We start from the raw sequence: 15,533 nt of genomic DNA, 5'->3' as shown, positions 1-15,533 counted from the left end.
AATGCAAGTCCAAAGTCTTTTTTTTTCAGACCCGGTCGTTTCAAAAGTTATAATATACGTCGGTGAGGGGTAAAGACAACACTCTAAGCCAAGCATTTTAAGTGGGTTTAATTTTGAAGATTGGTCTCAGCTGTCAATTTTTTTTCAATATTTCTTTATCTTTTGAATAACCGGGTCCAGACGAAAGACTAAGCATAATACTCGTATTATTCCACAAGAATAAGAATTTGAGTCTTTTGTTTTTAGGATTGCTTAAATCATTTTTAAATCACCGGGTCTGGAATAAAGACAACGCTCTAAACGTGTGCTTTTCTACATGCATGGTCTTAATTTGGAGGATTGTTGGTTCTTAGATTCGTTGTTGGGGGTTGAGTTTTATTGATTTTTTATTCCTGAAATAATTATGTCTGGAGGAAAGTCGATCTTCGATAATCGGTCTTCATGTTGTTCCACAGTAATTAGATTATTGGATATTCGTTTTAGAATATTTGTAAAAACTATTTTATTTTTCAAATAGTAACCAAGTCTGGAGAAAGGATGTCTGCTTTACCCACGCGTTATTACAATGTCTTGTAGGGGTAGTAGTATTATTTTTAAAAAAGACATATTTTTACTGGGTGAAACTTTGGAAATTTGGTCTTAGATTCGAAGTTTTTCAGTTACTTTTTTTTAATAGCCGGGTCTGGAGGAAAGAGTACGTTTTAAACCTCGTGTTATTCCACGAGAATAAGAATATAAGGTCTTATGTTAGAAGATTTTTTTTTCGTAACTGTTTTAGGTCTGGAATAAAGACAACACTCTAAACCTCTTTTAAAACAGGTTCTTAGGTTGAAGGTTTGTTTGGTCTTAAACTTTGATTTTTTTTTATTCTTACTATTAGCGTTTTTAAGAAAAAAATGGTCGGGCTGAAAGACTACGCTATATATCCAGCATTAATAAGATTATGGGGTCTTTATACTGTTTTTAAACTGTTATTCATAATGTTTAAATAACAGGTAACCGTGTCTGGAGAAAAGACTACGCTTGATTCTCAATTTACTCTTAGTGCATATATTCACAATATACACCGTATAAGTTGAAACAACAACAAAGACATTTATTCCACCAGTTTTAATTATCTGGGTCTGGAGAAAAGACTAAGCTCGATTCCCATTTTTTTTCCACAGGAATATCATTATCGTATCTTAGTTTTGACTTATATTATAAATTTTGAAATAACTGGGTCAGGAAAAAGACTTTGCACTTATTAAAATTCTTGAAACAACCGGGTCTGGAAAAAAGACTTTGGGTTTATATTATAATTTTTTAAACAACCGGGTCTGGAAAAAAGACTTTCGATTTATATCACAATTTTTTAAACAACCGGGTCTGGAAAAAAAGACTTTGGACTTTTATTATATTTTTTTAAACAACCGGGTCTGGAAAAAAGACTTGGGATTTATATTATAATTTTTGAAACAACCGGGTCTGGAAAAAAGACTTTGGATTTATATCACAATTTTTTAAACAACCGGGTCTGGAAAAAAGACTTTGGATTTATATTATAATTTTTGAAACAACCGGGTCTGGAAGAAAGACTTTGGACTTGTTCTTTGATGTTTTATTAACCCGGTCTAAAAAAAAGACTTTGCACTTTTGTGCTATATGATTACTATAGGAATTTAGTTTAGAACGGATTCGCCAAAAATCCCTTAAAATTTATAACATTTGTGGGTAAAGTCATTATTACATTTGTGGGCGATCAAAAATTATTACATTTGTGGGTAAAGTGTTATTACATTTGTGGGCGTTATTACATTTGTGGGTAAAGTGTTATTACATTTGTGGGCGTTATTACATTTGTGGGTGCAACACCCCCCCCCCCACAAAAAAAAACAATTCGTATTTGTTGAATCTTTAATATTCAAGTTCACCTCACAAATTTGTGATTCAAATCGAAAGAGAGAGAAAAAAAACGCATAACGCTGAACATTTCAAAATCGGATGAAATTACGCACATTCCAATATGCACATGAGAGATCAATGATGTCCCTCACTCATTATTTCTCTTGTATTTCATTCCTTGAATTATACAATGTTGAGATTTTTTTTAAGTTCAAAATAAGGACCAAGTTGATTTAAACATAAACTGCTATGGTAATTCCATATGTTCATAGTTAGGGGGCTAGGAGAGTTTATTCAGCTGATCGGGTACATAAGGTTTGATGGTCCCAAGATGTTGGCATGATATCAGTGGTCAAGAAAATGTGGTGCTGCCGGGTCATTTCCTGTACGGAAAGCCCAGAAGACTTCATTTTTGTCGACCATCTTGGATTTTTCATGAAAATCAATTATCTTCATATTTTTGCACAAACATGGGAAAATGTTAAATAAAATACGTATTTTACATTGATTTAGACAGTAGAAATCGTTGCAAGGGTTTTCTGGACACAGGCGCGCCGGAACACTTTATTTTATGTTTTATTTTTTTTTGGGGGGGGATCCCGAAGGGGGCATAATATTTTTGACAGCGTGAAAAACCGAAGCGATCGAGCGGGAGAGGGTGCGGGACCCCCCACGGTAAGGATTTTGTGTAAAAATGGAGTAAAAAAGTTGCGTTTCGAAGATCTCAGCTAAAAAAAAATTAGTTGCTTGAGAATTAGACACAGAATTCATTACAAAAGACTGCTCATAATTTTTGAGAACCTATGAAATCTACGGGCAAAACAATCGCTTCAGAATGTGGTTTTCATGTCTGATCAATTAAATTACGTATAACACTTATATTGACTCAAAATACATGAAATGACATTTTTCATGCAATATCCTTTCAGAAACATTTATGTATGTACATTTACATACACAGACGAGTGCATTAAGCAGAAGATGCGTAACAACAGAAACAAAAAAATTCTAATGAATGTCTTTTCAAATTTAAAATGGCATACTGCTCTTACGTGGCAGACGTCAATAAGCCCTTAAATCCCCATTCTATGCAAATCATTTCTGACATCAGCATTAGTGATTATCAATGCATGGGCAATACGTTTCATATATTGTAACTTGAGGAAAAACATATATGAGTTGTCTAACAATTTAAAACTTTCCTGAAAATCATTAAAGTTTAAAACATTACTCGATTTATGTGTTTCCTTCTGCATGTTTTGTATGGCTGGGAAGCACTTTTGGATGACCCCTTCAAAATATTTTTTCTCTACATATTTTCTGGTGAAAATGTGACCATAACTAAGAAATTATGAATATCAAATTCCAGGAAATATTCATTTGTAAATAATCATTAATCAATAATCATTAATTTTACTTTTTCGGAAGAAGTAAAATTGGCGAGAAATTGGAAGATTGAGAGTAGGTCCTAGAGTAATATATGATGACGAGTTTTGTCACACGTGTATCAATCAGAAAATATTATATACGTCTGGGACCGACCTTTAACGTCACCATCCGAAAGACGTGACCAGGGCTCAAACCTCGAACCTCTGCATCAATTTGTAACTTCCCCAAAGCTTGGATTACAGGCGCACGCCACAACGCCCAGCTATGACATAGGTTCCATGTATTGCTCAAGTAAACCCCTATTCCACAGAGATCAAGACCACTGAAAGACCTTTGAAAGACCATGAACTTGGTTGATCTTTCAAAGGTCTCTCAATGAACCTACAAGGGTCTTTGAGGTCTTACACGAGTCCTGACCGATCTTTCAGTGGTCTTCATTTTCTCCAAAACTTTTTGAATCCGTGCATAATAGTCTTACAACGGTCTTACAGGAAAATGGTCTTTCAGTGGTCTCTCAGCAGTCTGTCGCTGAACTTTCAAAGGTCTTCTTTCCATGATCTTCCGGCAGTCTCTGAAGATTTTTGCGGAGATCACTGTAAGACTCATGAGAGACCATTGAAAGATCATTCAAAGATCACTGAAAGACCAGGCAAAGTGCATTAAAAGAATTCTGAAAGATCACTTGTTGTATAAAAGATCTCCGAAAAACAATTGAAAGATTTATAGGACTAGTCTAAGACCAATAAGACAAGAAATATCCATCATTCTTTCAGAGTTCTTTGAGGGGTCTTTCTGAGCCATTCAACAGAAATGAAAAATTTCAGTGATCTTGAAGACCGCTGTAAGACTTCACAAATTTTAAATCTTTCAGTGGTCTTTCAACGGTCTCCGTTCTGTGGAGATATCGGGTCCGGTTTGAGCGTTTCTGGGCGACCGTGCGTTTGTTAGCCGACACAGCCAGCATGCATTGGTTAACTACTTTCAATTTGCCATTCGGTTTTAGTCTGAAAGTATCAATTAAAAGGTTAAACATTATCACACTGTAATAAGATGGAAAAGGGGCTTATCAAAGGTATGTTTCACAGAGGGACATGTTCGCCCAAAGACACGAGGCTTATGTAATTGCCCCGTCAGGAGCGAAAATCTTTCATTTTTGACAATGAAAATGGCAATTTTTAGGAAGGAAAGTGCCTTCATCGTTTACTTTGGTCCTTAGATAATTCATCATTTTTCTTCTTTTAGGGGGGGGGCACATTAGTGGGGGGGGGGGGGAGCAAAATTTAAAATTTCGTTTTGTCTAAAAAAAAATATTTGGGGGGGGGGTAAGTGCCCCCCCCCCCCACTTCCGGCGCCGTTGTCTGGACAGTCCGTTTAATATATATTTTTTTCAATATAAGAATTTATGCCAAAATTCACATGTTTTTAGGCAAAAAAATGCATTTGCATTGACATCTTATTGCTTTATCAGTAATATCAACAATCAATGCAGAATATCAGCATTCAATACGAATGCTTCATATGCTTCAAGACAGGATAAATGTCTTAATTTGCTGAGATATAGGGAAAATACCTTACAATGTATTCCCCGATATTGGATAAAAAGCAACCTCTGTCACTAGTCACACAAGTGATACCGACTTCAATGCATTCGCTAGCTTGCCTTTAAGAGTACATAGACTCAATCGGTCTTGCGTCGCCTTTGTTGGTGTGACTAGTACAAAGCCTACCCTCTAAGGGGCTGCCCAAATCACCCAACCCCCTTTGTATAGAAGTGATGAGGCTCAGTGGATAAGTCTCCGGACTGTGAACGAAAAGGTCCGGGGTTCAAATCCCATCACAGCACTAGCGTCATTTGGCAAGGCGTTTATCTCCATTTGCCACTCTCGACCCAGGTGTAGTAAATGGGTACCCGGTAGGAAGGAATTCATTGAATGCTTGATGCGCCCGATCAGGGTAGCCGTGCTAAAACCGGGGTAATAGTGTGGAGCGCTTAGAAACATTTGTATTAAGCGCTATTAAAAAATTGCATATTATTATTATTGTATATTTTGCCCATGACTTGGAAAATTCGTCATTTTGGAGCCACATTGATGGAAAAGGTGTTTCTACTATGTAATGAAACCACTTTTATTTTTTGAAACCACTTAAAACAAAAGAGTACTTTCTTTTAACTGTCACATATTATGAAAAGTTTATAGGAAACCCTGTCTATTTGGAGCCCCCATTGAGGCTAAAGGGTGTTTCTACTAAAAAGCAACCGATTTTCATTGCCTTTATCCGCTTGGAGACAAGATAGTATCATTCTGGTAGGGCAAGGCCTACCCCCGCCAAGGGCTACTGCAATTACCCAATCATTTTCCGTATTTTACCTTGTTTATTAGATAATCTGCGAATGTGGAGCCCACGTTGGAGCACAAAGATGTCTCTCCTAAATAGCAAAACACTCTCCTTGTCTTAAAACAACTTGGACGCAATAAAGTTGTATTTTTTCTTGGGGGGAGGGTGGGAGTGTCATATTATCGCAATATCAGGGAATGCATTTGGAGGTATTTTCCCTATATATAAGCAAGTAAAAACATTAATACTGTCATAAGGCATATCAATGTTTTCGTTAAGATATTCTCTTTCGTGTTGAATGCTGATATTTTTCATCGATTGTTGATGTTAATGATAAAACAGAAAAATATCAATGCACATGCAAATTTTGCCTAAAAACATGGAAATTTTGGCATAAATTCTTACATTTTTTCAAAAAAATATTAACCGAGCTGTCCGGAAAACGCTTGCCATCGATTTCTACTGTCTAAATCAATGTGAAATGCGTATCTATTCAATATTTTTCCATTGATTATGCAGAAATGTGAAAATAATTGATTTTCATGAAAAATCCAAGATGGCCGACAAAAATGGGGCCTTCTGTGCCTTCCGTACAGGTTATGACCCAGCAGCAACACATTTTCTCGACCACTGAAATCATGCCAACATCTTTGGACCATCAAACCTTATATACCCGATCAGCTGAATAAACTCCCCCAGCCCCCGGACTATCAGGGAGGAATAAAAGTTTGATTCACATGGCAATGAGGAGAAAATGAGAATTTGTCACATTTCATGTTATTTTATGCAACAGAAATAGTGAGCGATTGTCTTCATCACTTTATGATGAGTCACAACCCTTTTCTTTAATGTTATTTGGCCGCATGTATTCTTAATTTTGGTCTGTCATTATGGGAATGCATTTCATATTTTAATGCATCCGTTAAAATCATTTTTGGGATAACATAGATAGTTTGATGGTAAACTTACTGTCTTCCCAGTACCACGATCTTGGATCCCCATCTTCATAGCCACCTATCCACCACTGCTTATCTCCGAAAGTGTTTATCGCCATCTCCGATATGAAATCTTGAGTGCTCCTGTCCAATATTTCAGCCAGGTACCCACCCTTATCTTCGCAGCTTTGAGCCGCATCTTCCCACGAAGATTGGTTGTCGAAAAAATGAAAGCAGTGTTTGCGGTACAGAACTTTGTGAACTTGTGGATCTGTTGAATTTCCAGAGCATTCAGAACTACCTATGGGAAGATTGGGATAATAGAAAAAATGGTATTCCAGAAAATTTTATTTATTTCAAGCTCAAAAGACATTCCGACTTTCGAGTACATTAGAAGACATTCCAGGGCCTACCTTAAGCATGATAAAACGAAAAATTGCGTGATACACAATTATGAATACTCACAAAAACATCATTTCTGTTTTGCATCCTCATGATATTTTTGGAAGGATAAATACCAAAACACTTCAAATGAACTTTTATCATGCGATGATACGAAATGTCAGGACACAAAAAGTCGTCAAACCAAACAAAAAATATTCCCGAGCACCTCAAATTCTAGCGATTGCTTGAAAAAAAAAATGCGAGTCCTTTATACCGACTAATAATGTTGTAAACTAAGCATATGAAGAAAGCAAAAACGACACCGCTTCATGATTATTAACGCAAGCTCCTGACTTAATAGCCTTATTATGCCGACAAACTAATGGCGAGATTAGTTATCTTGACAAGTTGTCTTACAAATATGTATATGTCGACATGGCGAGATATGTTATCTTGCGGACATTACGCAACGTATGAGTCTTTGTGACTGTTGCGTTGAAAAAAGAATATTAATAAAAGCATATGTAACTTGGGATTAATCCTGTATTTTGTTACAATTTTCGTATTATAGGTTTTCCCGGTAAATCTAAAAACTATCAAAATATATTTTGCCATTAACCACCGCCCTTTTACAAGTGAAAAAAAAATCATTTTGAATGACGATTCCTGTGAAAAAAGGGCAAATGACGCTTTTTAAAACGTGTAAAACCAAACTAAAACATGATAGGAATCACAAACGCTAATCACAAACACGAATTCAAATTCTACTCCGGAGGTGAATTCCAGTTGAGTTTTACTAGAATTACGATACGAATTTTGCTCGTGAAAGGCTTGCCCTTCAAAACAGCTTTTGAGGGAGGAGCTCATGTGACCTTTTAACATGTTTAAACGCTTACGTATAATACAATTGTCATGCACTCATCGTAGTTTATATTTGCGATGCAGTGCTTTGATTGACAAGCCATCAGGACATATACCTTTTTTCAACCGGGAATTCGAATTCAAATCACAATTTTCGAGTGAGCGTGAAAAAGGTCCGATTATTCTAAAGACAATTTGCAATCATCGTTACAATAATCATCAAAATGATTCCAAATTCACGCGTGAAAAGACCCCAGGTCTAGTCTTCCAAAATACGGTTCCTATATTATTGTACAGAGTGCAGTAATAAAGGAATCTATCTAGAGATGTGCTGATGACGACGATCGATGGTTTTGAGAAAACGTCTCCATTCGCAGATGTCGCTCTTACCATAGTAGCAAACTTGAATTATGCACACAAACCGCAGATCGAATGTCCGCGTTCTCGAGAAGTCAACATTTTCTCATGTCATGCACCTTGCCTTGCGTTGGTAGACAGATTTTTTTTGTTTTACGACGGGGCTAAAAGTCTCAACAAGCGTCTGTTTTGTCCGTTTCAATCGTTGGATGCAAAGTGCCTTGTGCTGCACCGTGTAGTTATACAATATGGCGCTTGTGTGATGTCTTAAATGGCTTCATGGCTTTGGAAAAGTTTTGCACGTCATACCACTGATGGGTTTCATATGATAATAGAGATCATGGGAAACTGACATATCTCGTGCGCAAGAGATTTGAGGAAACAGCAAAATATTACAATTAATGAGAACATTTAGAAGAAATTTAGAGGTGATCTGTCAACATGAAAGACTATCTGAAAAATATATTTCTAGTGAACCTGTGATATGACTCACTAAATTGGCAAATGTATCCCTTCCCAATGAAATTGGTGCAGGTTTCGTCATTCCAGTCGTTTTGGAAGTCTTTTTCCCGGATCTCAATGCATTGCTCATTGGCGCCTGGCTCTCCGTCATTCCAAAACAGTCGAGCTATGAATCTACCATCTAAAGATATTGCATTAATATAATATAGGAATGAAATATAATCTTATTCAAATTGATACAAAATACGGCAAAATAATTAATATTCTGCATCTAAAATTAAAACATGATAAGTCAGGAATTACAGCATCAACTTTTTCGCATTATTGAGATTATCCTCATCATGTCATGTGACCTTTGTTATCGTATTATCCGAAAATGATAAATATGCATACATCGTAGACAATGTTTGTAATGCAATGGGCCTGAAAAACCAACTGCTTAGGGAATTATAATAAAGGAAAAGACCGACTTGTTGCAAACGAATAAAACAAAACAAAACATGAAAATATTGGTGAAGGTAAAAAAATCGATTTAAGATTTAAAAAATATTAGACAGTTATTGATTTGTGACCTCATAAACAAGCAAATTTCATGTAATGTAGAATTTATAAATTCTATTTTTAATGGTTTTCTGATGAATTATTTTGTTTATTTTTTCATTCATATTTCAGCTGCTCGTACATTTCAACCGTTGCAAACGGAATAATTCAATTTCGACTATTTTGTTTTATTCTTTGATTGATTTTCTTCAAACTTTTGCCTAGATTCTTCAATCATATTCTGTTACTGTTATTACAAACTTGTTGTGAAGGTGATCTTCTCTTAAAATAATCTTTTCGCAAAGGAGATGAGGGTATCAATGTTTTCTCGACCTACATTTGCACAGTCAGTTACCCTGAGCTAAAATTTGGAGGGATTGCAGGAGAAAAGTTTTCTTATCCAATGACTCTTTGCTTTAAGATCATGTCTCTCCGCCATTTGATGACGCACTGCGACATCACAGACATGAAAGATGTCTGTTCATGGGGAAATGATCAACTCCTACCTGACTACAGCCGTTTGCAGTGGTTATGGCGGTTCATATGTCGAGGACAAGATTGTGAAGAAGTGGACGTGTGTGTCTACGGTGTGTCCTCATTTTCGGCAAGGGGTAGGTTGAAAGAATAAAAAAGACTCGTCTTACGCTCTCTCTAAATCCTACTCGACAGGGAATATTAGTCTTTTTTGTAAAGTTATCCTCAGGAAGAGACTCCTTTCATTCCCTTTAGCATGGTATAAAAAGAAATATCATTATGCAGTGTTGTTCAAACTTGTAACTCGATTTTATCAATAAAATGAATTCTAGTGAGGCAAACAAAAGATGTTATATAATTACCACTCCTCCACTTCCAGCTCCTCCCTGCCTTTCCACCGATCCAGCACTGTTCATTGAGACTCATTAAATTTGTTGTGAGAAAATGTTGTGTTTCATTATCCTTAACAAGAGCCAGGAAGCCTCCTTCAATTTCGCAGTTACTCTTTGCGTCAAACCATGATCTTCCATCAGAAGCTACTTCAAAGCATGCATTTCTCTCCGGAAAAGACATTTGACTATTACTGCAATTGACTTTGTAGAGAGGAGATGGGTGCAACAATACAAACGAAATATGTGTAATGACAATAATAAAGACAAACGTTGGAAACAAATGAATCTAACGCAGTAGGACAGATACCGGAATATTCAAGCACTACAGTGCGTCCCCCCAAAACCACACACTTTCGAAATAGCTGCCAAATAAAAAAAAGTGTAGCACTTCGGGGGAAAGACTTATAGATATGGAAAGCCAATAAAGTTAACTTTGCAATGACTAAAAAAAATGAAAACTATTCATGCTTGAGCAAGCACTGCCCACAGAAACAAAGGGCATGAAAATTTGAATGGGCCAGAATTAGCCTTCCTATTTCTTTCATTTTGTTTGTTTGGTACTTGCTAAGTTGAGGGTAATTTGGTGAATTAGGCAGCTTGTCAAAAGTCCATGCACCGTTCTATAGCGTTCTTACTGCATCCGGGTTTTCCCTTCGGCTTTCCCGCTCAACGTTCCCTTCTCTTCAAAGGAACGGCCGCCATCAAAGGCCCATTGATGCCACCGTTCTTTTGTTCGTCTTTCCTGCAAGTCTTAATTTCTGTCGAAAGACCGAAGAATCTATTCTAAATAGCTCCCTCTACGACCAAAAAATGCGCGCCTTCATATTGACTGTCGGATCGGAGAGTTCGAGTCTCTGTTCTGAACTGTGGTTCGCATCTATCATGTCTGTAATGGAAGTTCTGGTGCATTCATAAAAGCCACGGTAGCTTAATAAAAAATCACGCACGTTTCATAAATCGTTATTGATCTTTCGAATTTGCTGCAATAACCATGAAAACCTCTTTTTTTGCAATTGGAAGAGAGTCAATTCATGATATTTTAGGTGGGAAAATAAGATTCCACACATTTTCGTTTCGTAGGCCCAAGCCATTCGTAGGATTCAAGTCAATTTGTAATATTCATTATTACTCGCATCTGAAACAAGTGTCGGGAGCCCCCCTCCCCCCTTCCCAAAATAAAAAACAGAAGGAAATAGAATGATAAAATAAATATGACCGGAACAGCTTAACACTATTACGCGTAACTTGATCAAAGATTTATTAGAAAATGTTTTTGATAGTTTGTTCAATTTTTGGACGGGCAACCATTTCTCCGGGATAACATATTGTCTCTTAATTTTTTATCTCCTTGTTTTAAAGAAGCGGGACCAAAAAGCGAAAAGGAGAAGAAAACTAAGAAGTCATAGTGGAAAAAATCAAGGGGAAACAGAAATATGGAGAAAAACAGTTGAAATAGAAAAAAAAAACAGAAAATTTGAGAGGGGAAGAAATTTAGGATCGAGAATCAACGGGAGAGGGAGGACAAAATAATATGGAAATGGATAAAGACTGAAAATAAGGGGAAAGGAGTAGAGAGAGATGGTGGACGATGGGGAGGGGGGGGGGATAAAGGGGAAGGGAAAGAGTGAAAGGGGAACAGATGGGAAGACATGCAGTGGCCATGCTGAAACGGTTCTTTATTCTTTATTCATTCAGGTAACAAGAAGAGAATGAAGAAAAATGAAGCCTAAAAGCTCGGAGTTGAATTGGCCGCAACTTTAATTTGATTGCGAACCCCTTCTAGCAATATTTCATGAAAAATAAACAGAGCAAAATAAGTGAATAAAAAGGAAGGAAAATGGGTAAAAAGAAATTGAGAGAAAACAATAGAAATAACTACTAAGATTTAAGAAAAAAATAGAAAGAGAAAGGGAAAATCGTGTACCGAAAAAATATAGTTATCGAGTTGCTAACGTAGGAACCTAAAACACTTATACCACATCAGTAATTATAAGGATAGGAAAGAACGAAAGATAACAAAAGAAACATGATTATAGATATAGAAGCGGGCCTATTTGCGGCGACGGAAAAAATGGATTAAAGATTCAAAGATAAGGAAAGAAGAATTAATGCAAGGAAACATGACAAGGGGAAGGAATAAAGAAATGAGGAGGTGAAAAGATTAATAAGAAAGACAGGTGACAGAAATGAGGAGGGGTAATTGCAAAAAGGAAACCCTTTCTTCTGCAGATCGCTTCCCTAGCTCTGCCATTGCATGCCCATGAGTTCTTGTACCGGCTATGATACCGTTCCGCCCGATTGGCATGGCTGTGGGGAACCAACCCGTCGATTTCATTTCACTCGAAACAGAAGACCATGCCGTAGCCACCAGTACAGTTTTTACAGATAGCGTTTCGCCAATTGAAAAGGTGTTCTCCAGTTGAGCGATTCCATGACCCTCGACATCATTATGCGATTGTCTTAAAAACGACTGTCGTCGATTAATATTCATATTTTCTTGTTGTTTGACCAAATGCGTGCGCATCCCGATTTCTGCCTCTGCATCGAAATCAATATTCACAAGAGAGCAGAGTTGTGTTTTCGCAGAGGCCGGGATCAGGTGGGGGGGGGGGGGCGATTTTTTTTTCTCCAAAATTCATGACTTGCGTCTTTGGAATGAGAGTACGCAAGCGCGTGGACTGGACATTTAAAAATTGTGGTCGTCCATTTCGAAAATTGCATGCCGTGAATGAATTAGCATCCTCAAATTTCCGGTACCCTTCGATCACTTGGGGATTCAGGGGGAGGGGTTAGCCGCCCTTTGAGGCACGTTTGTAATGTAAAATGTCGCCCCCCGGGCCCCCTTGAAAGCAAAACCTCCCCCCCCCCCTGTCATGGATATCCGCCCCTGACCTCTAGACATTATGCTGTGTAGACTCAGTTCTTAGTTGAATTTACATTTACATAGGTCCCGCCCCCCCCCCCCCATTGGCAGAGCAAAAAAAAAGGGAAACAGAGGGAAAGGAAAAGAATTGAAAAGAGAGGAGAAAAAAGAAGGGGAAACATAGGAGGAAGGCGATTGAATAAGATGAGGGGAAGACTTGGAAAATAACTTAAATAATCATTACGCCACTGGGAATACAAATTCAAAGAAATAAACAAAAATCATTTTGAACGGCCGAACGGGGAAATATGGGTTAAAAAAATATTCACCCCCCCCCCCATTGGCGGAGGCTGGATCCACCCCTGATTTAGATTTACATTTTATTCACCTTATCGATCCCCTCTCGGGGTATGAGAGTACAACATATAAACATCATAATTATAGTAGACTAAAGTATAACTTCATATAAGTTATTCTTTAGTCTGATACTTGGTTTAACGTATAAACGTAATGTTCGGAATTGAAGATAAATACAAATTGTGGTAACGATCTGAAAATCAAGTTCGATCAGATTCAAATGAAATTTATAAATGAAAAATATTTGCCAAATAGCCCTGTGAAAGAAAATCGTAAAAGTGCTGAGAAATATGACGATAGAAGCACGGAATTCCATCAAATGTCCGGTAATTTTCGAGGCAATATTATAATACACTGTTCCACGTGGGCTTTTCTGATTTAGTGATCATCAGAATCATCGATATTGAGCGGCGATTTCATTATTCTACAAAGATAAGTGTATATTAATGTACTAGATCTAGATTTATGATGAATATTTCGTATCGAAATCGTCAAGTAATCATATTTGAAATTGCGTCTGATACTTTGTGCTATACATGGTCTATGCATGACCTCCCATAGTTATTGATATCGTCATCACCGCTGTTACTATCGCAATCATCTTCATTTCTCTATTATAAGTATTATCTTCGTTAACATTCCTATTATTTCATTACAATTTTATCTTCATAAATCGATGGGGTGGAAAAAGGAGGGAAAGACTTACCAAGGAGAAGCAGACCTACATGTAGAATGGGGGAGCAGTAAAAAGGGATGAGAATAATGAGAGATAGGAAGGATATAGAGAGGAAAAAGGAAGATAAAGAAAAAGATGCAAGAACACGAAAAGAGAGAATGAGGACAAGAAGAATATGAAAAAGAAGAATAACGAAGGAAAAGTAGTAGGAGACGTATAAGAAGGGCAGGTGGGCAGAATAACAAGAGAGGAGACGGAGAAAAGGGAGAGAAAGGAAAATGAAGGAGCAACAGAAAAGGATGAGGTGGAGAAAGAGAATGATGAAAGACGACAAAGTATATGAAGACGAAAGAAGGAGCAAGAGAAGTAGATGAAGAAGGGGGCGAAGGATGAGAACAAGAAAAATAATTAGGTGGAAAAGAAGAATAACGACGGAGAAACAGAAGAAATAGAAGGGGGTGGGAAGAAGAAGAGACTAATGCGCAAGAGCAGGGGAAAAGGATGATCAATAATTGAATCAAGAAATTTATGAGTCTTCTCATGTCATTTGAGAGCAATAACGTTCATTTCTTTCTATTAGTCTACAGTCAATAAACCAACCTTCCCTCTATTGAACTCAATTCAACTTTACATTCCACATTCTTTCTACTCTCAATCTTCACGGACAAGGGCAGCTCTTTATAAAGTCCACTCTTTTCATTCAACAACACCTTCATATTTCCATAGGTCAATTCAACATTTTCATTACACAATTTTAAATCAGTATACCATTTTTGTTAATCAATCGGCTTTATTTTCTCTTCAATCTTGTGAAATACGGAATATTACAGACATGTATTGCACCATTACAAAATCAACACAAGTTGAACATTTTGATTATGATCAAGAAATTGCAAAATAAGTGAATGAATAATAAATAATTAAACTGCACCACCAAGAAAGAATAACACCTGCTTTTTCATTAAAAATACCATCAATAGCAATGAAATTGAGATAACAGCAGCTTATCAACAGTGCAGTCGGTGATCATTGGATTTTTTCAGATGTCATGAATCAAGCACCATTTCTCAATGATGTTCTATTTTAGAAATAAGCTTTTGAGCACCAAACGAGCAGACCTAGATCGTGAAGTCTGTCCCGATAGATGGTTTACAGGGAAAAAATACGGATACCTTTTGGTTGGTCGCCAAATCGCTGGACAAAAAAAAAGAATGAAAAGTGCTAAATTTTCCAATAAAACACATTTGATTTCATACCTATCACATCACAATCATTTTAGGGCCCGAATACAGTAATAGGGAAAGGAAAGGTGACATGAACTTTTCTGACCGAGATTTACCAATATAATTATTAAATGAAAACTTTAAATCATAAAGAAGGAATATCAGCGGAAAAGCTGCAGTTTTTGAAAAAATAAGAATAAATTAAATAGGAGGCTTACAAGAAGCATAAATTTTGTTTGAATCTTATATCATCAAAAAGTATGTTTCTTGGTATTATCCATTGAATGTGTGACTTTCGTAACTTTCAGTATTTTCATTTATTATAATCATCAAGGCTACCACATTCACTACCACCGCCACCATAGATGGAATGTAATTATTATTTATATTCGATAGTAC

General features: G+C 36.8%; 1 protein-coding gene across 2 annotated transcripts in view; it reads right to left on the bottom strand.

Moving 5' to 3' along the window:
* Positions 1-15,533, bottom strand: part of LOC121419507 (sushi, von Willebrand factor type A, EGF and pentraxin domain-containing protein 1-like) — a 45,657-nt gene that overhangs the window by 10,460 nt on the left and 19,664 nt on the right. For both annotated transcript variants that reach the window (XM_041613960.1, XM_041613961.1), the window contains exons 5-7: positions 9,986-10,216; positions 8,641-8,790; positions 6,580-6,846 (exon numbers count right to left, since the gene is read on the bottom strand). In XM_041613960.1, the coding sequence (XP_041469894.1) occupies positions 6,580-6,846; positions 8,641-8,790; positions 9,986-10,216 (648 nt within the window). The remainder of the gene's footprint in view (positions 1-6,579; positions 6,847-8,640; positions 8,791-9,985; positions 10,217-15,533) is intronic.

The sequence above is a fragment of the Lytechinus variegatus genome, chromosome 8, assembly GCF_018143015.1.
Source record: "Lytechinus variegatus isolate NC3 chromosome 8, Lvar_3.0, whole genome shotgun sequence".
NCBI classification, from domain to species: domain Eukaryota; kingdom Metazoa; phylum Echinodermata; class Echinoidea; order Temnopleuroida; family Toxopneustidae; genus Lytechinus; species Lytechinus variegatus.
Note: the sequence above shows the minus strand (reverse complement) of the source record. Positions and strands in the feature narration are given on the sequence as shown.